This window comes from Barbus barbus (genome assembly GCF_936440315.1).
Source record: "Barbus barbus genome assembly, chromosome: 28".
Taxonomy (NCBI): Eukaryota; Metazoa; Chordata; class Actinopteri; order Cypriniformes; family Cyprinidae; genus Barbus; species Barbus barbus.
In genome coordinates this window covers 26,466,417-26,492,531 of record NC_136756.1, presented here as the reverse complement: position 1 = coordinate 26,492,531, position 26,115 = coordinate 26,466,417, and the positions used below count along the sequence as shown (strand labels likewise).

At 36.0% G+C, this 26,115-nt stretch overlaps 1 protein-coding gene across 1 annotated transcript; it reads left to right on the top strand.

Annotated features, from left to right (window-relative positions):
* Positions 1–1,268: 1,268 nt before the first annotated feature.
* Positions 1,269–24,900, top strand: LOC306848642 (acid-sensing ion channel 1A-like; the record flags this gene model as incomplete). The annotated part of the gene is given in 12 exon segments (XM_079383303.1): positions 1,269–1,486; positions 1,488–1,548; positions 3,273–3,670; positions 8,141–8,336; positions 17,690–17,837; positions 17,915–18,042; positions 18,115–18,265; positions 22,205–22,261; positions 22,364–22,517; positions 23,622–23,713; positions 24,225–24,304; positions 24,781–24,900. Coding segments are annotated over 12 exon segments (1,590 nt in total). The 5' UTR covers positions 1,269–1,481.
* Positions 24,901–26,115: the final 1,215 nt, after the last annotated feature.

The window sequence follows — 26,115 nt, the reverse complement described above, 5'->3', positions numbered from 1 at the left end:
AGCTACATAATTCTATAACAAAATGTTCCAAGTTTGTTTTATTTATAGCACATTTGAAGGATTAGACATGTAGACTCTTGCTTTGACCGGCCCCATGTGCTCCAACATCTGGCCTAGACAGCAGAGAGAAATATGTGTGGTGTAACCATGCATTAGAGACAGCACTCAGGGAATATAAAGCATGTTTGTAATACTGTTTTAGGCTGAGGCAGCAAACCCATAGGATATATTTGTGGCAGAGAACAAGTGTTTTAGGAGGTGCATGTAGTCTTTTAACTAGATCAGGGGTTTTGTTGGTTCTGGAAATAAAGCATATTAAATGTACTCCAGTATTTGACTATACAGTGCTTCTGCTTTATGGAATGTCAGAAAGCAGAACGTCATTTTTCCCTCGACTTAACCACATCAGACAGATTGTGAGTGTGTGATCATATATGCAGAGCCACATATGCAGAGCCATAAACCTGTCAGAGTGAGCATTTCACTCGGGATGCACTCCAAAAAAAATATGCCATTCATATTTAATCTCAAGTAATGAATATTTACTGACAGCAGCAATGCTATGATATGTGGCCATTTAACCAAAGATGTCATGCGATGGTCAGAGCTGTATAAACCGGTATACTGGCTCAAACTTTTATTCTATTCTATTATATTATATGAAGTACCATATACTGTACTACAATACTAAATAACTTTATTTATGCACTGTACCATGGTATTTACATACTCCAAGGTAGGCTACATAATAGAATACCACGGTATTACCACGGTACATGTCCAATAAACAAAATAGGCTACAATATTACAAAAACAAGCCCAAAATACCATAATATTAACACAGTATTCTATAATGTACCATATTCTTTTGATACTCAATTACTATGTACTATACCATAGCATTTGCATACTCCAGGGTATATGGAATACCATGGTATCCAAAAAACAAAATAGGCTATACTTAAAATGTGCCCAAAAAGTACCATGTTTGCTGCCATAGTACTATCATAGTATTTTAGACATGTGTAATTATAGTACTATGGAGTACCATGTAGATCCCATGGTACGTGGATATAGGTGTCAACGTAATGATACCATTACTGCACGCTATAGTCGCAGTAGGCTACTTTCATGATGCTTTATTATTTATGATATTGCCATAGTAGGTACTTGTTCTGAAACCCTGGCATTACCATGGTACATGTAATACGATTATGGTACATTTTCTTATATAGGCCTACTATGGATTCATAATTGTGTGGGTTCACGCCCACAAAACTCCCTCCTACCAACCCTCTCTCTCTCTCTCTCTCTTTCTCTCTCTCTCTCTCTCTTACACTCACGATCCTTGGCTTCCTCCATTAGAGCTTCAGGATCGTCACACGAGAGCATCCAGCGCGCGAAGCATCATTTCCTCACAGATATGGCTTTCCTTCAGTCTGTCGGATGGACGGCGGCATCGGCTGATTTCTGCGCAAACGATGGAGAAATGTTCGGATAACTGGGGTTGGGTTTCAGGTCCAGCATCTTTCTTCTGAAGTGCTTCAGGTAAACGCTCGTGTGCTACAAGTGACGCTTCTGTTCCAGTCACTGTCGCGCTTTGACCGTCTGTGGGATTCTGTTGAGTGACACAATGTAACGAGCCGAAACATCGAATCGTGATTTGGCGCGTTTCACCTGAGACTCTGTGCTTCTCACGAAAACAAGTCCGGCTCGCATTTCACCCTAAAAATTAATAGGAAGATTTTTTTGTAGCTTACTATTATTATTTTTGGGGGTTGTGACTTTTTTGTGAAAATTAAGCTTTCACTCACAATTTTTTATTTATTTAAATGAGCGCAGATGTTTAGCTTTTGAGTTTTTATTCTCGTTGATGATTCTCATTAGATTTTAATGCAGTAATGAGAATTGTCCTGTACGCATTATATTTGAATTTTACTAATTAAACATAAACTATTTATACATAAGCCTATTTTACAACTGAAACCTATCTATCTATCTATCTATCTATCTATCTATCTATCTATCTATCTATCTATCTATCTATCTATCTATTCTTATTTTGCATTATGTTTATGAGAACAGTTGCCTGCTTAATTGTTATGAAAACAATGTCACAAATGAATGCCAAGGCTCTAGTTGTCTTTATGAAAACATATTTGATTTGAGGCTGCAATATGTTGTTCTGATTATGAGATTTTCCTGTCAGCTGGTCTGTAGACTGTAATTAAATGCTATTGGGAACTTGGCGTAGGCAGCAAATTGCCCTTTACAAGCTCTCTGTAGGTGTCTGAACTATATACAGAGAAGAAGCATGGATGTACAGTGTCTTATGCTTGTACATTATGTTTTAATTTTACTACATTTCTGCTGCAGACAATAATTGATAGCCCCCTGTTGAAGACCCCTGATATTGGGAGATGAGATGGCAAGATTGTGTCATTTCACTTCTTACAGACAGTCCTCTGAGAGTCACCATGTTATTGTTGATTAAAAATAAAACCGTTTTTATTTTCTTTAATCAGTTATAAAATATTAATATAAGATGCAAAATGTAATCTTAAAATATAGTGAACAGAATCATTTATTGTCTGTGATGAGAAATGACAATTCACGGTCTAAAATCATTTTGGGAAATACAACTGAAATAAAATATTAAATAAAATATTATATAATAAAATATGAAAATAAAAAATGAATAAAATATAATATTAGATGAAAAACTTGAGAAATGTTGCCTTGGAATCTAACTGAAATAAGTTGAATTTGAAGTACTCAAAGTACTTAAAGCTAAAAATAAATGAAAGATAACTATAAATGTTAAAAAAACTATTAAAAATGACAATCATATAGTAAAATGACTAAAACATGAACTAAAATGAATATTGAAAACTGAAAAATAAAATGAAAAGCTTAAATGAAAATTTGAAATGTTAACTTGGAATCCAAGGTACTGGAAGTACTAAAATGACTTAAAAAATAATTAAAGCTAAATTTTTCATTTAAAAGCATGTAAAAAAAATTCTAAAACATTCAATAAAAATGTAAAAAACTCATAAAAAAAAAAGCTATGATGGTAAATTAATCGCACTAAAATACACTGTCAAAATAGTGACATTTCACAAATCAACCCTTGTGGGATTTTCCAGCCCAGCTTAATAGTTTCATCCCAAAATGACATCTTTGCTGAATGATGACTCACTTATGATCACAAGAACTATTGAAGTAAAATGTGTGTCTCTGTTTTTAATGTCTTAGGGAGAGTTTCGCAGCTTTGCAGTAGAAGAACTGCGATGAAGACATCAGTGATGGATCTTAAAGTGGAACCTATGGACCTTGATTACGACCAGCCGCCTCCCCTCCAAGTGTTCGCTCACACCTCGACTCTACACGGCATCTCTCATATCTTCTCCTATGAGAAGATCACGGCCAAATGCTGCCTCTGGGTTGTGTTTTTCCTCAGCTCACTGACCTTTCTCATGTACGTCTGTGTCGATCGGATTCAGTTCTACCTGGAGTACCCTCACGTCACCAAGCTGGACGAGATCACAACGCCCGTGATGATTTTCCCAGCGGTGACGATCTGCAATCTCAACTCCATCCGCTTCAGCAGGATCACACGTAACGACCTTTACCACGCAGGCGAGCTGCTGGCTCTGCTCAACTCTAGGTTGGTGAATGTGTATCAGTCGAGGGGCTGTGGTTAAGTTTTAATAATGAGCATGAGTCACTCGCTCAGTAGATTATGCTCTCATATTCCCTGCATGAATGCACAAGCACATTGGAGTGTAAATGATTAGCGTGTTTTTATTGAACTTGAGGAGCGGAAATGAAAATGCAGAGCTCTGGAGAGTCCCTGATGCTGAACTCATGATATTGTATATATTCCTGTCGCTCCTTGCCTCTTCATCCTAAGTGCTTTTTTGGCAAATTGAAAGATGCAGTCTGATTATTGTTCATTTTTTAATCGTGGAAAGTGCACTCTTAAAAATAAAGCTTCCAGTAGGGGTTTTGCAGCGATGCCATAGAAGAACCATTTTTGATTTCACAAAGAAATCAGTGATCAAAAGGAATAGTTCACCCAAGAGTTAAGGCCATTCCTCACGCCATCCAAGATGTAGATGAGTTTGTAGATCAGAATGGATTTGAAGAAATTTAGTATTCCATAACTTGCTCACCAATGGATCCTCTGCAGTGAATGGGTGCCGTCAGAATGAGAGTCCAAACAGCTGACTCTCACATCACAATTTTTTGGGGAAGTCATGGCCTAATGGTCAGAGAGTTGGACTCGTAATCCAAAGGTTGCGGGTTCGAGTCTCGGGCCGGCAGGAATTGTAGGTGGGGGGAGTGAATGTCCAGCGCTCTCGCCACCCTCAATACCACGACTGAGGTGCACTTGAGCAAGGCACCGAACCCCCAACTGCTCCCCGGGTACTGCAGCATAAATGGCTGCCCACTGCTCCGGGTGTGTGTTCACGGTGTGTGTGTGTTCACTGCTGTGTGTGTGCACGTTGGATGGGTTAAATGCAGAGCACGAATTCCGAGTATGGGTCACCATACTTGGCTGAATGTCACTTCACTTCACTTCACAATCCTCTAACATCACAATCTACCAACATAATAATTTAGGACTGTTTTGGCTTGTGAACAGTGCTTTATCTGAGCATGTTTCTCTTCTGATTCAGATGATATGACTTTTTCACTAAAGGAAGGAATTGTATTGATAGAGGACTCATATTTTAGCCAGAAACACGTGTTTTTATCACAAAGACACTGTTTTTTGCTTAATAAGATGACTTGTGTGTATTTTTGTGATGTTTTGTCAGCTGTTTGGACTCTCATTCTGACGGCACCCATTCACTGCAGAGGATCCACTGGTGGGCAAGTGATGTAATGCTAAATTTCTCCAAATCTGTTCTGTTGAAAAAACAAACTCATCAAACATCTTGGATGGCCTGAGTAAATTTTCAACAAATTTTACTAATATAAAGAAACTTTTGTCCAGTGGAAAGGTTCACTGGATGCTAAAGGTTCTTTACGGAACCATAAATGCAAATAAAGAACCTTTATTTTTAAGAGACATGTAGATCGGGTATCATCAGATTATACAGGTCTTTTCTGAATTGCTGAGGTGCAACTCCCATATTAAAATGTTTAAGTAAAATGAAATCTTTGGCATGAGCATCAGTATCGGCTTCCATCTGGCTTCAGGAAGTCGTGATTTAGTTACTGCAGTGTTACCCGGCAGCTGTGATGTGATGTGGGTTTGAATTGGACTTCAGTCATGCCTGCTTCTGCATTCCAAGTGCTTCTGCACAGTGACACACACACACTGTCTTTCTTTTTCTCAATTTTATTCTGTATTTGGTCTAGTGTGGCACTTTTCGACATGTTTACAGAGAATTAACCTTGACTATTCATCTTCCTGAAAGGACAGCTGAAAAGAACATGCACAGCTTTGCTGCATCAAGGGCACAAAATAAATGTTGACATTGTGCCATTATTTGGGATCAGTTATGGGTGTAGTCAAATTGAGATTCAATCTAGAGTTTGCCTCTAAAGTCTTTCTTTATTTTTATAGCACCTGTTGTGTCATAATTTACTCAAACCTGACTTCCTTTCTTCTGTGGAACACAAAAAAAGCTGAAGAATTTCTGAAGAATGACAGCTCTTTTCTTCCATAATGTGACTTACATCCTAGTGTTATTTTAGTATTATTTATATACAATTTAATTTGTATTAATGTTAATTAGCGTTTATTTTTGTACGTTCAGTTTTCATTTGAATTATAACTTAATTTTTAGTAGTTTTCCACTATCTAATGTATATATTTTATTTCAGCTTTATTTCAGTTAACAAAAAGCTTTTTAATAACTTTAGTTAATGATTTGCATAACTTCCTTTCTTGGAACACAGAAGATATTTTGAAAAACGTATGAAAAATGTCTGTCATTTCACAATGAACATTTCGATTGAGAATTATGAAATAAATAATGCATGAAGTAATATTTCATAATAAGATGACTAATATACATTTTAAAATTAGAAAGCTTAAACCAGGCTTAAGTGGTTTGCTTGGCTTAGCTGGTTTAAACGGGTTTAGCTGGTCTTCCATGTTGACCAGCTGACAAAACTGCTCTGAAACCATAAAACCAGACCATCCTGACTCATGGAAACTGGTTTGGTGGACAGCTACAGACCACATTAGACTGTCTTATTAAGCTGTCAATTTCAGCAGGTAAACTCTTCCCTAGTGAAAAATGAATATACTAAAATGTATTTGAAATACATTTATTATTTTCATGCTAAGTATACTACAAATATATTTGCATATATAAGTGCTTGATAAAAAATACCCTGCAGTTTTAATTTTGGTATACTAAACTGGTATACTTAAACTAATTTTGTGCTTAATATGCTTTAATTGTGCAGAAGTAGAGCTGAAGTCCAACTAAAGATTAACTGAAGTATATCTGATTGTGCTAAAGTGGAGCTTTTTCAAGTATACTTCAGGTAAACTTTAAATATCTTGCATTTAAAGACCAATATTATTCAAATATTAAGCAATCCTCATCAATAGTGACATTAAAACACGTTTTAGGCTTAATATTAAGAAATGTGCATTGTGCACAAGTAGTACTCCATGTGATGTTTAATTATAATTGTTATATCAGTAAGTTTCAAGTGATATGGCAGTAAATATTTTAAAGGGGTCATCGGATGTGAAATGCACTTTTACATGTTGTGTGAACATACATGTGTGTTGGCAGTGTGTGTACACAACCACCCTATAATGATAAAAAGATGGGGGTTTTTTAATCCCTCCCACGATAGTTGATTGATAGACTGGACTGGTGTCTTACCTTAGACCCGTCCTGAGTGAGCTGTCATTAGTCTGCCATTGTTTCGACGCTGGAGCAGATGTAGACAAGAATGTCTCCTAAGCGATTGAGATGTTTTGTTGTTGGATGTAATAATGGACATAGCAGTCGTCATTTACTCCTGACATCTGAGCCGCTGAAGATGCAGTGGATTACGTTTGTTTTTGAAGGGAATGCCCCTTCTGATCTACCTAAATACGTTTGTTCGTGCGAATCATTCGTGATCCAGCCTCACCTAGAGAAGAAGTGAGTATACATTATTTTTTATTAATCTTTTCAAATCGCCTTTCCTAATAACGTGCTAGTTAGCAAGTTTCACAATGAATGCGGCTAAAGTTTACCGTCTCTCAGAGAGCGGCTCGGAAGAGAGGGGTGGAATGAGCAGAGCTCATTTGCATTTAAAGTGGCATGCAAGAAAACGGCTTGCTCTGAATAGAGCTGTTTTTGCCAGGGTTTGTTGCTTTACACTGCCACTGAAAAATTTTAATCAAAGTATGTTATAGACTTTTCATTAAAACCCCAAAAGAATCATATCAACTTGTGGAAAATGGGCATCTGATGACCCCTTTAATAGATCTGAACTATACTTAGTATGAAATGAATGCATTTTAAATACTAGGGTTAATAAAAAGATCTATATACAATGAATAAAATTAATCCATGAAATTAGCTCCAATGTTGGAAAAAGATTTTCCAACTGATGGGAGCAGTTTGTTTATACCCACCACTTTAGAATAGGTCAAGTTTTCAATACTAGGAGAAGATCCTCCAACATGCTCTCTCTGCCAAAACCCATGAAGCATTGTGCTGGTTTTAACCCTGTGAGAGAATGTTTTTATTCAGTTATCTTTCTTGAAGAGAGTTAAGCAAAATACAGCTTTATAGGTTTTAGTGAAAATAAATAGTAAAAATCTGATATAATTAAGCCATACATTTTTATCACCATGAAAATATCCACAGAAGCTGGCATGACGTTAAACACAAACAAGCAAACTCTTAATAAAAAGTTAATTTAAGCAATGCATTTTGCACTAAGTTTGACAGCTTGACAAATAAAAGCTTTAATATCCATGGAACTTTTTCATTGCTCTAAAGGTTCTTTATAGTTTAAAAGGTGAAATGTTCTTCACACTAAGCTTATTGAAAGGTTCTTTTGGGAAACAAAAATGGTTCTTCTATGGCAGCGCTGCAATAAAACCTATTTATTTTTAAAAGTGCACTCTCATGTTCATCTGTTTTTTTGTTGCCTGTCTCTATAGACATGAGATTCGGGACGCTCACCTGGTTGAAGAAAGCGTGATGGAGGTTCTCAAGAGCAAAGCAAACTTTCGCTCCTTCAAGCCGCGACCTTTCAACATGTGGGAGTTCTATAATAGAACAGGACACGACATAAAAGACATGCTGCTGTCCTGCCAGTTCAGAGGTGCTCCGTGTCGACCCGAAGACTTCAGCGTGGTGAGGCACTCTAAGGATGCACAGTGATAGATTTCTTTGAGCTCTTTTCATTTCAAGTCCCATTCTGCAGCCCTGGTGTATTTATTTGATGCGAATCTCTTGGAGCGCTGGAGGCTTTTTCTAGGTTTCAGCCAAATGCTGGGGTGTGATATTTGACAGTCCAATCATTTACGCCGCTGGAATGAAGTTTGTAGTTCTCGAGATTTCCCAGGGTTCACATTGTGCTGTTGAGTTGTTTTATGGCTTTCATTTCAGCAACGCTATCAAAAAGCACCAAAAAAAATACCCTTTTATGTGTCCGGCTACATGGTACAACCAGAGCTCAACTATAAGGATGGCGTGATGGCCTGAGGCTAATGTGAGAGAGGTTTGGCCAGAACTGTCAATTCAGTTCAGTTGCGTGCAGAGCAGCTGTTGTGTGAGTAGAAGTGCATTGAAATTTAAATTTGTACAATATGGTTCAAAATTTTGGGGTCGGTAAATTTTTTTTAAATGTTTTTGAAAGAAGTCAGCATGGCTGCGTTTATTTGTTTAAAAATACAGTAAAGTCTTCAGTGTCACATGATCCTTCAGAAATCGTTCTAATATGCTGATTTGCATCTTAGAAACATTTCTTACTTTTATCAGTGAATGAATTCAAAAGATCACGAAAGTTCAAAAGACAAGTCTTTCCATCACCAGTTGTGGCTTGTGGAGTTGTTGTTGTTTTTTTCTGATGGTTTGATGCATTATCTGAAGAAAAAAAAAGTATCCATCAGAATAGTAGCAGAAATTTATATTCTTTAAAAGACAAAAACATGCAAAATATATATTTTCATACTGTAGGCTTTCCGTAGTGAATCGTGTTAGGAAAGAACACAGTTTTGTTTATCTTTGCCCAGAAAATCTTCTGTACAGCTTTAAAAAAGATAGTAAATTCAAATGTTTGCCAGGGCACATGCATTTATGTGTGTGGCAGATACTTTTGTCAAAAGCAAATGAAGGTCCTTACAAGGGGTACATTTGATCTGTGAGCTGTTTTCTGGGAATCAAACCCATGACCTTAGCAGTGCTAGTACCAGGCGCTTCCAATTGAACTACAGGAATGCAAATTAAAGTGTGTCAAATCTGAACTGCAATAAGTTTAAATTTGAACTGTTGACCCGAACACTGCAGCAGAAAATAAAAATAAATACCATGTTTTTTGTGCCTGTAGAATGCAGTCTTTTAAGCGCATTGAAAAGAAATTGGTGTATGTTTACTTTGAGACAGTTTTAACTCAGAAATTACTTTTTACAAATATTTACAAAGAAAGTAAACCAGTAACAATGAATTAATAATGAAATTCTGACTTTTTTCCTCTGAATTGTCAGATTTGGGGGAAAAAACTCAGAATTGCAAAAAAAAGGCTGAAGTGTTAGATATAAAATAATAATTGTGAGAAAAAAGATATAAACTCAAAATTGCGAAAGAAAATGTCTGAATTGAGATATAAACAGAATTTTGGGAATAAAGTCAGAATTATGAGAGAGAAACTCAGAATTGGTACAAATATGTCTGAATTGTGAGATATAAATTAAGATTTTGTGGAAAAATCTGAATTGCGAGATATAATCTTGTGAGAATTTTCTGCATTATGAGATGTAAATCTCATAAGAATTTTGGGAATAAAGTCAGAATTCTGAGATATAAACTCCGAATTGCAAGGAATAAGTCAAAATTGCAAGATATAAATAGAATTGTAAGAAAATTGTCTACGTTACGAGATGTAAACTCAGAATCGTGAGGGAAAAAGACTGAATTGTGAGATATAAACTCAGAATTACGAAGAGTAAATCTAAATTACGAGATATAAACTCAGGATTAAATTGAATATAAAAGTTTGAATTGATCCTTCGCAAAGCCCCTTTAGTTAATGTCCGACAAGCCATGCCGCTCTCACGCCACACACCATGTTCTCACACAGTGAAAATACATTGCGGAGCAAAAAGGAAACTGACAACGCCGACAGACAAGACACAGCAGACACAACAAAACAAAGCCTCAGCTTTCAAATTTTGTCTTTTTTTTTTTTTAAGAAATTCAAACTATGAATACCGTTTATGGCTCTTTATTTGCCGTGACCGTTTGCTGTAGAGCCTCAGTTCAAGCGGCACCTGAACCATTCATCTCTTGCTCTAAAGGCTCTTCTTCTAAAACCTATTCCAGCAATCTTTTGTTTTATTTACAACCTTGAAAAATCTCTTTTTACAGTGTACTTGCCATGCATATAATACCATGATACATGCATGTGGTAATGATTCAATACTATATATCAGTGTACCATGGTATTACCATATGAAACCGTCGGAGCAAGAGTTCACTATGACACTAAGAGTACAATGGTGCTGAAAAGGTTGCTTTGATGACGTAACCATGTTTCTCTCCAAGTTTTCATGGCGGCATGTGGAACTGAACCCCCCATCCTCGTCTGAAGCATCTGAAGTCTTGTGTGTGTGTGTGTGTGTGTGTGTGTGTGTGTGTGTGTGTGTTGGTGATAATGCCCTACTTACCCAAATGCCAACATGAGCATATTGTACAGGGATTTTTCCATCTCTAAATATAAATGCTTGTATAACAGCATTAGTAGTTCCCTGATGAGCAAAGAGTCTCCCAAAACCTCTGCGTGTTTCTTATTCCCCGATGACTTTAGCTCACCTTCCATGCCAGGCTTTTGAAGAAAGCCTACAAACACGTTTGCTCCAGCTTTAAAAACTCCCACAGCGGGTTCAAAATAGCCTGCAGCCTTTAAAATAGGTCAGTGTTAAATATTAGATTTGGTGTGATGTGTGAGAGTGTGTGATGTGTGAGTGTCTGGGACAGTCTATTCTTTATCTCTGTCTTTACTGACTCGGTGCTTTGGGAAAAAATAGCCCAGTGAAGTGCACCAGACTTTTTGTAATTGTTAATGGAATTGGAGAGATGGGTCTCCTCTGTCTTCACGGCCAGTCGGCTCTATTTTGTGGTTTTCATCCCTGCGTAGCTACAATTAAATGCGTGATGGGTTTCGTTCTGGGAGGGGAATTGCTTGCTTCATTGGCCTTGATGACGAAAGTCATTTGGCTCTAATGTTGTTTATACTCTCCAAACTGTTTAATTTGGCACTTTCCACAAATAGGGTGAACTTGGTGAATTTTTATTTATTTATTTTTTAATCACTGAAGGCAGAAATCTTGTCTAAGTTTTCACAAAAGTAGCTAGTTCTTTAAAAAAAATATATACAGTATATATCTGATGATTTTCTTGGTCTGTCAACAGAGGTCTTGATTTTCTGTTCCGTATTCGTAATTTCTGTGTCATCAGAATCAGAATCAGAATCAGAATCAGAATCAGAATCAGAAAGAGCTTTATTGCCAAGTGTGTTTGCACACACAAGGAATTCGTCTTGGTGTTAGGAGCTTCCAGTACAGAAAGTACAAACATAGTGCAGACAACATATAATTAAGGTGATAGTCATAATTTTATGTACTCTGTTGAATTGAATTTTTTTTACTACAAGTTCTTTTATAAGTTCTTATTTTAATAATTGTATTATAATAGAACTTTTTAAAATAAGTTCTTATTTTAATAATTTCAAAATGTAATATTTAGTGTCACATTTGTGCAATAATTGATCTGTTATCGCACAAATTTCCCGCCATTTCTAAAACTGTGATACTATTTAAAATTCTAACACCCAACAATTAACGTAATTTGGACTCTTTGAAAAACATGGTGGGAAAACAAGTAAGTAACAATAATAAGGTTGAACGGATCAATTCAATCGATCAAAAGTGACAGTAAAGACATTTAGAATGTTACAAAAAATCAGTTCTTTTGAATCTTCTATTTATTGAAGAAACTTGAAAAAATGTATCTCAGTTTCCACAAAAATATGACGCGGCACAACTGTTTTCAACATTAATAATAATAATAAGAAATGATTCTTGTGCAGCAAATCAGCATATTAGAATGATTTCTGAAGGATCATGTGACACTGAATGATACTGGAAATTCAGCATTGAATCACAGGAATAAATGACCTTTTTAAAATATATTCAAACATAAAACAGTTATTTTAAATTGTTATAATATTTCACAATTTTGCTTTATTTTGCATCAAATAAATGCAACCTTGGAAAGCATAAGAGAAACCATAAAATACTAGCCGACATGTAATAAAATATAGAGCTGCATGAGAAAAAGAACAGATCACAGTCACACACGTCCCCTTTTCTGTACGGAGATTGATTTAATAACCAAAGTCAATGTTTCAGATCTTCAATCACAGATTAATAAATTATTGTGCAATGAATAATCTCACATGGTAATGAGATGGGGATTAAAGTGCCTTTGCATGCCGTCTGTGCTCCCACCCCACATAAATGATGTTTACAGCTAATCATGACAGCTAATTGGGCTCCAGAGTGTTGCCGAAGGAGAGACCGGATGATGGCGGTGGGGGGTGTTTGCATAAAGAATGAAGACCAATGAGAAATGCACAGGCTATTAAACACTAGCTGACTAATCTATGCATCTTTAACACAATTACCCATTAAAATGCTTTTAAGACGTACATTAAAGAGTTAGTAGTTACAAAATAAAGAACTGACATTTTTTTCCAAAGTTTTTACTTTGCATGTGATGCTGATGCAATAATTCATGCAAAGAACAGTTTGCAGATTTTCAGAAGTGAGTGCTGCTTGCTTGTGCAATGCCAGTCAATGCCACGATAATAAGATATTGTTATCCAGTTGCTAGGGTGTTCTAAGTGTTGCTATGCAAATGTAAGGGTATTCTGGTGGTTGTAGGTTGTTTTTTATTTATGTGACATATCAAGGAGAGGTGTGCTATTACTTTTCTAAGCAACCACACTGTTTTGCCTAGGGATGAAAAGTATTGTTGGTGATAAATGGCAATGCTTTACGATAAGGTCCCATTATTTAAAGGAATAGTTCATCCAAAAATGAATATTTGCTGGAAATTTGCTTGCCCTCAGGTTGTCCAAGATGTAGATGAGTTTGTTTCTTCATTAGAACAGATTTGAAGAAATGTAGCATTACATCACTTGCTCACCAACGGATCCTCTGCAGTGAATGGGTGCCGTGAGAGTCCAAACAGCTGATAAATACATCACAGTAATCTACAAGTAATCCACACCACTCGTCCATCAATTAATGTATTGTGAAGTGAAAAGCTGCGTGTTTGTAACAAACAAATCCATCATTAGGACATTAAATGTAAACCATTGCTTCTGACCAAAATATGAATCCTTTATCCATAAAGTCCATCCCCTGTTGTCCTCTCACATCAAAATATTTGTTTTGGACTGTTTTTGCTTGTAAACTGGGTCTGATCTGTACAGATTTCTCTCCTGATTCAGATAAGACAGCTTTACATTGGAGAAAGTTATATTAGGGATAAAGACTCAGATTTTAGCCAGAAGCAACAGTTTGAAATTAAAAACACCTAAATGATGGATTCGTTTCTTACAAACACAGCTTTTCATTCACAAGATGTTAACTGATGGACTGGACTGGTGTGGATTATTGTGATGTTTTTATCAGCTGTTTGGACTCTCATTCTGACGGCACCCATTCACTGCAGAAGAGCCATTGACAAGCAAGTGATATAATGTTACATTTCTCCAAATCTGTTCCTATGAAGAAACAAACTCAGCTACACTTAATTTGACTTGAGCCGTTAAAAAAACATCTAGCAACATCTTAGCACACTATCAACTGCATAGCAATGTAATGGTAACCACCCACGACTTTTTAACAGTCAATCATACTGAAGTTTTGTGGATAAATATCCCCCAAAGCTTTTATTCTTGAGATGCAGTGTGTCTTGTTTTCAGTTTATCAGCCAGTGGACATGATCTTCCAGATCAGTCTGTTTCTCGCCATGCCAGTGTCCTCCATCTATCTTTCTCTCTGCTGTTTTACTGGTGTAATCATTTGTCCTCAGCTCCTGCGGCGTACAGGTCTCTCATGCACCAGGGATTTAAATCAGGCGGCTGTGTTGGGCAGACCTGCCCTCATGAGGACCCGCTGATCACACATAGCCATGATTCAGGCAGTCAAACAGATTGAAAGGGGAAAAAAACTGCTACGGGGTTTGTGCCTTTAGACAACAAATCTGATCCCGTCCTGATGAACAAAACTGCCTAAGGTGGTTTGTGCTGATTTAGCTGGTTTCCCAAACTGGCCTAGCTGACAAGTGCCCCAAACCAGGAAAACAGTGCCGCTTTTCAGTTTGACAAGGCTGGATGATCTTAGCAGAAGATTTATTTTTAGCAGAATGAGCTGACAGAGTGAGATGTCAGTATACATTTGTGCATTAAGGTTCTTGAGTGATGTTAAACTGCAGAATGTTTCTTCTTTTCAGTTTTTTAGGTATTTTTCTATGTGAACATGAGCTAAATGGATGTGTTTGAACTGTTATAATGCATCTCGCTATCTTGTGCCATGAATGCGGTATTTTTAGGATGTTGTGTCTGTATGTAGAGTTAAAAACACATTTCAAGACCGCTCCAGAGGATTTGCATTGCTCAGAAATGTCTGAGATGTTTCCTCTATTTCTTCGTAAAATAAAAAGTAGACACAAATAAGACCATTTTTGACACACTGTAGGAGTATACAGCTATAAAATCACTGGATAGACACTCAAATCATTTCGTCTTGGAAGAATTTGATGAGAAATGTTTGAGATCATATTGAGATCTCTTAAGATTGTTTGCTTAAATGAGTATTTTGGCAAATCTGGGAACAGATTTCTTTAATGCTTTTGAAAGACTCTTACTCACCAAGGCTGCGTTTATTTGTTTAAAAATGACATTACAAATAGTCATATTCTGAAATAAAATAACAGTTTTCTTAACACGTTAAATGTTTAATTAACGAATCAAAGAGAACACAGCGAGTCTGGTGTGTGTTCGTGCGAGCGTTTCTGTGTTTTTCACACTCGGGTCTCTGTTTCCATAGGAACCGGCTCCCTTTAATAATTTTCAGCAGGGCTACAATGAACTTTTCATTTTTTATTCCTCTCCTGCTCTCTCGTTGTTTATGTCTCGTGTCAGTTTTCAAGAATAGGATGTTTTATTAGCAGTATACAGAATTGTTACAACTCCTGTAATATCTCTTTATTTCATTCAGTCTTTTCTGACAGCAGGGGAAAACTAAAAATGAATACAATAAAAATGAATACAATGCAACTGTCATGTTAAGATTGTGCTTATTTGGCCTGTGAAGCTGCAAGATTAAATATTGTGGAAATCTTAATATCTGTATGCAAACAAATATTTGTATTGTTTCAGGTAATGTAATGTGTAATATAATATCAGTCTGGAAGCAAAAGCAGCTGAGAGCCAGTCGAAAATCTTGAGTAGAAATCATTATTTATTTGTCTCACATTACAAAAGTTATTATTAAAAGGTTATCTTGACCAAATAATCTGTGCAAAATAGGCTACAGTTGCCAAGGACACATTAAAATGATTAAAAGTGACAGTAAAATACATTTGTATTGTTACAAAAAAATTCCATTTCAAATAAATGCTGAAATATGAAGCAGCACAACTGTTTTATTTCAACATTGATAATAAAAAGAAATGTTTATTGACCAATAAATCATGTGATACTGGAGCAATGGCTGCTGAAAATTCAGCTTTGCATCACAGAAATAAATTCTATTTCAAAATAAATACAAATAGAATATAAATTAGGGATGCACGATATTGGAATTCTGCCGATATTCGATATGCCGATATTTTTTAACTCATTTTGGCCGATATCGATGCCGATACCGATATATTTTCTTTTGTTTGGAAACAACACCAAGTCTCTCCTGTGCAGAAATTATAAGCAAAATATTATTAATTTTGGTTAGTTTTTAACAAGAACTTATTTATTAGAATTAAATAAAAAATAATAAAGGTTTTTTTAACAGTACATTGAAGCTTTGAAAATAAATATAAATCAACTATATCAATCGCTGCATTTTTTCCCCCAGAAAGATGCAGTGTTAACCCTAATATTTTATTTTAAGATTTAACATTTGTAGATGGTCTAAAACAAAAGAGTTGTAAAAATTCTGAAAATCTTTTAGAGCTCATGATTTGTTTAAAAAATGAAACGTTACACATTAATGAATAAATCAGTATATATAAAATTATTTAATTTACAAGTGTCATGTTTGTGATTTTTTTTTTTCATGTAAGCTATAGCTTCTGACCATTAAATCAAAACATACTTATTTTATTACATCAATTACTGCTTTATTTAATCAGAAACACAGTCTAAATGTTATTTGTGTAGGCTATTTTACTTTTAATTTAATTAGAAGTAGGCCAACTGCGCCCCTACTATTAAAACTACTTACCGAACGGGCATTAGGACCTGGGGGAGGCTGTCACTGCTGCCCCTGCTTGTGCTATAACTGTTTACTCTATCCCACACCGAACGCGTCATTCTGTACATGCCTTCACACATTAAATGCAGCGATCCAAAACAGTCAATCTATTCATCATTCAGACAAAACTTTGCTTCAAGAATGAGCCACATTGCTGACGTGATCTAATCGCTAGCACACCCTGAGCACATGCGAGTTAACCCCTTCCCCTTATCGGCAAGACATATCGGCATAATTTTGCATGTCAGGCCGATGCCGATATTTACATTTAAAGTCATTATCGGCCGATTTCGATATCGGTCCGATAATATCGTGCATCCCTAATATAAATAGAACATTTAAAATTGTAATAATATTTCAGAATATAATAATTACAATTTACTGTATTTTTGGTCCAATAAATGCAGCCTTGGTGAGCAGAAGAGACTTAGCAACCCTAAACATTTGAATAGTATCAGTATAAAAATACCAAATATATTATATAAAATGTATTTTTATTTATACATTTTAGTTACTGTATTATATGAACCATCTGGTTAGGTATATTATTTATTAATTTATGTATTTAGAGATAAATAGTGAAAAAGAAACACTCAGGCAGACTTTTGCACAGGCAAGCATCTCTCACATTGTCTTCAAATTATGTCAAATAAAAGTTTTTCTGTAAGAAATGGCACTGAATGAACAGTCTAGTGCGTGCGTTGTTTCTAAATCATTGGCCCAGTACATTTACATTTATTCATTTAGCTGACTCTTTTATCCAAAGCGACTTACAATTGCTATATATGTCAGAGGTCGCACGCCTCTGGAGCAACTAGGGGTTAAGTGTCTTGCTCAGGGACACATTGGTGTCTCACAGTGGATTCGAACCCGGGTCTCTCACACCAAAGGCATGTGTCTTATCCACTGCGCCATCACCACCCACATTCTTCTGTGTATTTTCAGGTGTTCACGCATTATGGGAAGTGTTACACCTTTAATTCGGGTAACACCGGTGCGCCGCTGGTCAGCGTGAAGGGAGGGATGGGAAACGGCCTGGAGATCATGCTGGACATTCAGCAGGATGAATATTTACCTGTGTGGGGAGAGACAGGTGAGACTGCGTGAGGGACAAACAGATGCACACTACTCCTATATTCTTCCTCTCACTCTCTCTTTTTTCTCTCACAGACGACTCGTCGTTTGAGGCGGGAATCAAAGTTCAGATTCACAGTCAGGACGAGCCTCCGTTTATAGATCAGCTAGGCTTCGGAGTTGCACCAGGATTCCAGACGTTCGTTTCTTGCCAAGAGCAGCGAGTGGGTGTCATGTTAATACGCACTTTAAATTGATTGGTTGTTGTTTTTACACTAGTACTATTTATTTTTCAGCTGGTGTATCTTCCTGCTCCATGGGGCAGTTGCAAGTCGACTCCGCCGAGCTCCGATTACTTCAATGTGTACAGCATCAGCGCCTGTCGAACAGACTGCGAGACGCGCTACTTGGTGGAAAACTGCAAATGTCGTATGGTGCATATGCCTGGTGAGTCACTGCACTGATTACAGCAGCACTTCACATTCACTCAGCAGTACAACATTAAAAGCATTTTACTCTAATACTGCAGTTACTGTAATGACACAATTCAGAAGAGTCCATCATGGTGAACAGGTTCATTTGTTGTTTGTACTGTGAAATTCTCAAATCGCTTTACATGATGGCTTTATCCACTGTCTGTCAGTTTTGTTATTTTTAAACAATTATAGGGGTCATATGATGCGATTTCATGTTTTCCTTTGTCTTTGGAGTGTTACAAGCTGTTGTGCATATATAAGATCTGTAAAGTTACAAAGATTAAACTCTCAAACCCAAAGAGATATTTTTTATAAAAGTTAAGACTTGTCCACGCCCCCCTAAAACGGCTCATTCAAACACGCCCCCACATGTCTACGTCACGGCGTGGGAAGATTTGCATAACACCACCCAAACATATACGCAAAGAAAGAAGGCGTAACTTTTATTCTCGCTGTAGTGTTGTTGCCGCCGCCACCATGTCGTAGAGATGCTGTGTGTTTCATTGTGAAAGCAAAAGTACTTTGTTTGGCCTTCCAAATGAGTACACAACTAAAAATAACTAAAGTTATATTTACAACACTGTTCCAGAACAGTACAGCGCAAATATTGGAGTGTGTGCAGCGCATTTTACAGAGGACTGTGTCCTGAACCTGGCAGAGAGTAAAGTTAGCCTACTATAAAGTGGGGCAAGGACTGTCGCTTCTGACTCGCAGCCTGTAAGTACGTTTGGATATTTAAAGAATTTGCTATTAACTATTCAAACGCGAGGTTTGAGCGGTGTAAAGTAGTGCTTGTTTGGCGTTTCTACGATCACAATTGGAGACATGGTGTTATATTTACGCAGCGCAACGCATAAAAAGTCTGTATGAGTTATTATAATCAGTAATTATGTCCTCACTGAATGCAATAAATGCCTCTTTTTTTTAATGGGTTTTATTGTTTTTGTCTCGTTGTGCCGGGACACGGCATCACAATACGGCAAGGGACGTAACATTTCCGTCACACGCTTGAGGTATTCGGCCAATCACAATGCACTGGATAGCTGGCCAATCAGAGCACACCTCACTTCTCAGAATGATGAGCTTTGTAAAAATCGACGTGTTTCAGAAAGGCGGAGCATAGAGGAGCAACAATAATGTACAGTATGTGGAAAATAATGGGTTTTTTGAACCTCAAACCGCGTAAACACACCAAATACACAAAATAATGTTCTTTTTAGCAACATCATATGACCCCTTTAAAAACAAATTTGGTAATTGAAATAAAGCTGAAATAGAATATAAATATTAGATGAAAAACTGAAACTTAAATGAAAATTAGAAAAGTTTTCTTAGCAGCTAACTGAAATACTGAATTACTAAGATTACAAAAATAAAATGAAATCAAAAGCAATATACCACAAGCTACAAATATATAAAAAAGATAATAAAAATGACAAAAGTACATAATAAAATTATGAAAACCTAAAATGCAAATAGGAAATAAAAAATGTAAAAATAAATTCTAAATTTCAACAAATACTGTAATATATAAATAATACTAAAACATCAGTGTCTTCTGTTATCAGTGTTGTTACTGTTAACTAAAACTATTAAAGCGATTTTGATCATTTAAATAATGCTGAAATAAAATAAAAGCTAAATATTAGCAAACGCAGAAATTAGAAATGATTTCAAACTGGTTGAAAAACTGAAATAAGCTGAAGTACTCAAATTGCTTAAACAAAAACTGAAATAAAAAATCATTTAAAACTATATATAAATATTACAAAAATTTATAAAATTACAAGAGCACATAAAATGACTAAAATCAAATGTAAAATATAAAAATAAAAGCCAATTCAACACATTACTAAATACAAATAGTATATAAAAATAATACGTTATCGTTTTCTCACTTGATAATGACAAAGTTCATTTTCAGTCAGTTTGAAGCATTTATATAATGGATCTGAAACCACACAAACAAAGTCTTTAATGATTGTGCTTACACACATTTATAGATACAGTAATTGTTATTAATAGTCACATTTATAACATACTAGCAGGTATTTTAATGTGTACTTGTATAAGTACTTAAGTATCTGCCTCTAAAAAGCAGAGTTCCCAGCTGCTTTGAGATCAAGTTAATCAAGCCAGTGAAACCAAATTAAACCTGCTCCTGTTAAACCGCCACTGGCACTGAAATGCAATTTAGTTGATTACAAAAAGCTAAATTAACATATATTAGTGTGGGATTTTAACTCGTGGCAATTTATATCTGCAGTAAGGACTCTGGCCATTGAATATTTGTTATGATGCGCAAGAAAACGGTAAAAAATGAAGATAATAGGAGGTTTTAATATTTCATATGAATTGAACATGAATTGTGTGTTAATAATGTTTGATCTTATGATTTTACTAAATGTTACAAATCTTATGATTTTACTAAATGTAGCCAAACTTATTTATTTGATTTTACATGTGCATTTATGAACTAGTGTTATTGAAGTATTATCTGTATGGCATTATAGTACTTCTATTTTGAGTTTATTTTTATATTTTCAGTTTTCATTTCAATTTTTAGTCTGTTTAGTTATTTTGTTTTGTGCTTTTGACATTTTATTAGTTTTTTGGTAACACTTTACAGTAAGGTCTGATTTGTAAACATTAGTTAATGCATTAACTAACATGAACTAATAATGAGCGATGTATTTATTGTAGTTATAAAAATGTTCATGTTAGTTCACAGTGCATTAGTTAAAGGCTTGGAGAGCTTCCTAAAAAACCCCTACCTGAATCTATTGCTTGAATTTCTCCCTTAAAGAGCTTGAAATGAATATTTATTGATTTATTTTGTCACCAATTTGTGATTTAAGTACTTTCTTAGTATGCATTTAATTTATTTTGCCACTATTTTAAGCAAATATTTTGTCAGTATTTATTAATTTATTTTGTCACTATTTGGATGATTTTTAGTTCACTTAAAAATAAATATTTAGTCAGTAATTAATCATTTATTTTGGTGATTTCGGTGCACTTAAAACAGAATACTTAGTCAGTATGTATGTGTTTGTTTGTTTGTTTAAGCACTATTTAATCACTATTTTAGTTCACTTAAAAGTAATCTTTTGTCTATATTTGTTTGTTTGGTTTGTCGCTATTTGGTGATTTCAGTTCAATTAAAATTTAATATTTTGTCTGTATTTATTTATTTTATTTTGTCACTATGCAAATTAATACTGACAAATACAACTTTTGATTTTAGTAATGTATTAGTAAGTTTTGGGATTAACTAACTAAATAAATAAATAAAAATGAATGCTAAATAAATGCTTTATAATTATTATTCATTGTTAGTTCATGTTAACTAGTGAAACCTTTACTGTACAGTGGTTACAATTTATATATATAAATATATTGCTTATTATATATTTTCTATTTAGCTTTATTTTTATTTCAGGTTTAGTTTTCATGATTTTAATACTTAAACTTCAGTTAGTTGCTAAGGTTGCATTTTTCATCTATTATTTTTATTTCATTTTACTTTTTATTTTATTTCAGCTTTATTTCAATGTACAAAAACTGTATTAATAGTCACCTTTTGATAATTTTGAACACAAAGTTCACACAGGAAATAAAAACTCTGCCATTTAATCACCCTAATGTCCATCCAAGCCCATATGACCTTTTTCTTTTGTGTAGTTTGTTTTATACAATGTTTTCTTCTTCATATAATGGAAGTGAATTATGAACTATACTCCATGTCTTCTGAAGCCTCACAGCAGCTTTGTATTAGAAACATCAATTAAGTCAAAACATTTACACAAAATAAATACAACACGAGATTTGGAACAACACCAGGGAGAAAATGATGACAGAATTGATTTTTATCCCAATATTGATACTTAGACATTTACTGCCCCTGCAGGTGATGCGCAGTACTGCACTCCTGTGCTCTATAAAGAATGTGCACATCCAGCACTAGGTAAGTTAACTTTTATCACGAATCAGTGTCATAAACACAGTTTATCTTTCAGATGAGCCATGTTTTAATGTTTGCAGTGCTATAATTGATCTCGTTGCACAGATTTCCTGGTGGAGAAAGACAGCGACTACTGCTCATGCGAGACTCCGTGCAACATCACGCGCTACAATAAAGAGCTGTCTTTCGTCAAGATCCCCAGCAAAGCCTCGGTCAAATATCTCGCAAAGAAGTACAGCAAATCTGAGAAATACATAACGTGAGTGTTTCATAAGCATTGAGTGCATACAGTGGTACCTGTTTTCCATCACAGTGACACTGTTTCAAACATTTCTTAAAGGTGCTGTATGTAATTTCTTGACTGTACTAAAACACAAAAATGCCATGTTTACAGATATTTAGAAAACATACGTAGTTCACATAGGCCTACTTGTTTCTCTGAAAAACAATGCCACAGAAATGTGTGAAATGTCTACTTAGAAATGTGTCGAATTGTCTGTTTTGGTCTGCGTGGTTCCTTCCAATGCCAGGTTAACCAATAGTTTTTCGACACCTCAGGTTGCCAGTTGGTGAAAGAAATTACGTATTGGAGAACTGAGTTAGAGATTACAGATTCTACCAGACCTAAAAGCCTTGGCGTCCATCTAAAAAGCTCAGACGCATAATAAAACATGGATAAATCAACTCATCAATTTACAGTCCATCCATTGTCAGTTGTGCTCGTTCCTGTTGCGTGTCTGTAATCTGGCAGCCCGTGTTAGTGTTGAGTCTGAGGAGAAGGGTGCGGGAGAAACAACGATCTCCAGTATTTTAAATTTAGATTGCAGCACCCATTTTAGCCGGGTTACATACTGCACCCTTAACCGATTAACTGTGTAGATACCAGTGACTACAGTGTGCTGTGCATTTTCAAAAAGTGAAGTGACATACGGCCAAGTATGGTGACCCATACTCGGAATTCGTGCTCTGCATTTAACCCATCCAACGTGCACACACACACAGCAGTGAACACACACACACCATGAACACACACCCGGAGCAGTGGGCAGTAATTTATGCTGCGGTGCCCGGGGAGCAGTTGGGGGTTCGGTGCCTTGCTCAAGGGCACCTCAGTCGTGGTATTGAGGGTGGAGAGAGCGCTGTACATTCACTCCCCCCACCTACAATTCCTGCCGGCCCGAGACTCGAACCCGCAACCTTTGGATTACGAGTCCGACTCTCTAACCATTAGGAAGGGAAGTGTTTGCTTTAGGGGAAGCAAAAGACAGAAGTGTTGGATAATGTCTTACTTTAGCATTTTAATTTGTAATTTGCCATACTGGACTGTTAAATTCATGCTAAACCGTGTTGTGTGTGTTGTCAGGGAGAATGTTCTAGTGCTGGACGTGTTCTTTGAGGCTCTGAACTATGAAACCATTGAGCAGAGGAAAGCCTATGAGGTGGCTGGTCTGTTGGGTAAGTAAAAACTATATAGCCTACAGTGTGTTATAGAGTAAATATTATTGTAATATTGTAATTTTATATGAATGTATTTTAAATAGTAATTTATTCCTGTGATGCAAAGCTGAAATCTGCGGTCTTCAGTGTCACATGATGCTTCAGAAATCATTCTAATATGCTGATTTGGAAATTGATACAGTTTTTCAGGTTTTTTTGATGAATAGAATAGCATTTATTTGAAATAGAAATCTTTTGTAACATTATAAATGTCACTTTTGATCAATTTAATGCATCCTTTCTCTCAAAATCATACCGAAATCAAACTTTTGAATGCTAGTGTACAATGAATTAGAGGTAATATCTACAGAGAATATCACAGACCTGTGAGATAAAACATCTTAGCGAATGTATAGCAACACCCGAAAATTGTGGCAATAGGTTTTTCACCTCTTAGTTTTTCTTGAAGAAATGTGAATGTTTGTACATCCTTTCAGCTCAATGTGTGTGTGTGTTTCTGTGTTGGTAGGTGATATCGGAGGACAGATGGGGCTGTTCATTGGAGCCAGTATTCTTACGATTTTGGAGCTTTTTGACTACCTTTATGAGGTAAGATATATAACGTATGTGTATGGCTGTTCTGTCATTAACATTTCTGCTGGGATTTGTGTAGTAACTTTTTTTATAGTCTACCAAAAAGAATATTTGAAATCCTGTTACCCTCAAGACATTCATGACAACCCAAATGACTTTCTTTCTTCTGTGGACCACAGATTTTTCTGCAGAAAGTCGCTATTCACCAAACATCTCTTGCTGCATTACCCATTGCAATATGCCAAGCTTTAATACACTACCATTCAAAAGTTTGGGGTCCATAAAAGTTGTTTTTAAAAGAAATTAATACTTTTAATTAGCGATGATGCATTAAATTGACTGAAAGTGACAGTAAAGATCTTTTGTCTTTCTATTGAGCAAAGAATCCTGGAAAAATGGTTGTTCGCAATAATATGAGGATGGAGTGATGGAGTGAACTAACTCTTCAAAGACAACGTCACATCTTTTTGTCTTTCTTTTTGTCGGTCAAGGTAATGAAATACAGGTTGTGCCGTTGCTCCGACAAGAAACATCACAACAACAACAACACTGATCACGGCACTGTACTCGGCCTGGATGATGTCAAATGTCACGTCAGTAAATTCCATTAACATTCCCGCAGAAATTCCAGCTGTTTGCCTGCCAGTCATAGTCAGATTATGTTCTACATTTTAGCGGATGGCATCACAACACCAGCACGGTTGTGTTTTCTACGGATTGTTCTGGCATCTTGTGGTTGTACTCTCTCTCTCTCTCTATTATGCCTGTGTGATTTTCTAGGATTTTTCCAAAAATGTTTTGTGGTTTTCTGAATAAGCTGCTTTTGATTATGTCTCTATAGGGCAGGAATGTCAAAAATGTTTAATATTAATTAAATGGTTGGATCTATGTGTGCCTGGCCTTTTGCGGCAGAATTGCGTCCACTAGCTTGAAGGGTTCTGTATGTGTCATATTGTATTAATTCTGTGCATCTTAATGGCTATTATATGGCTGTAAATGCATCATGACCGGCGATTCATTACACAAGGGAACACCATAACATGAGGGAACACCAGTCTAAAAGGAATATTTAACCCAAAAATATAAATTTGCTTTAAAATTCACTCGCCTTCAGGATATCCAAGATGTAGATGAGTTTGTTTCTTCATCACAACAGATTTGGAAATACTCGGCAGTAAATGGGTGCCGTCAGAATGAGAGTCTAAACACCTAAAAACATCAAACCCACACCACTCCAGTCTATCAATGGATGTTTTGTGAAGTGAAAAGCTGTGTTTGTATGAAACTAATCCATCATGAAGATGGCTTTTTATTAGCTGTTTGGACTCCCATTCACTGCAGAGGATCCATTGGTGATCAAGTGATGTAATGCTACATTTCTTCAAATCTGATCCCATGAAAAAACAAACTCATCTAAATGTTGCATGGCCTATAAGTTGACAACATTTTCAGCTAATTTTCATTTTTGAGTGAACTCTTTTTTTGAAGGCCTGTGGGTGCTACATGATGTGAGCATGATATCACCGGCCCATGTCAGATCAGAGAGAGGCTAACCCTAGATATTCCCAGGGGTGCATGTGAGCTCTCTAAGGCTTCTGTCTGCAGTGTCATGTTTGTTTCGAGAGCTGGGATGTGTGTGCATGTCTGTATATGCGTCTGTTAACGTTGTGTGCCATTGGTGTGTGTGTGTGTGTGCGCGCAAGCTTGACTGCAAGTGCATGGATGTGTTTGACTGTTTGTAAGTGTGTCTTTGTGCATGTATATATCACATGTGATCATTTCTGGAATGGATGAGGAAAAGTTGGAGCAACGGGGTGGCAGATATT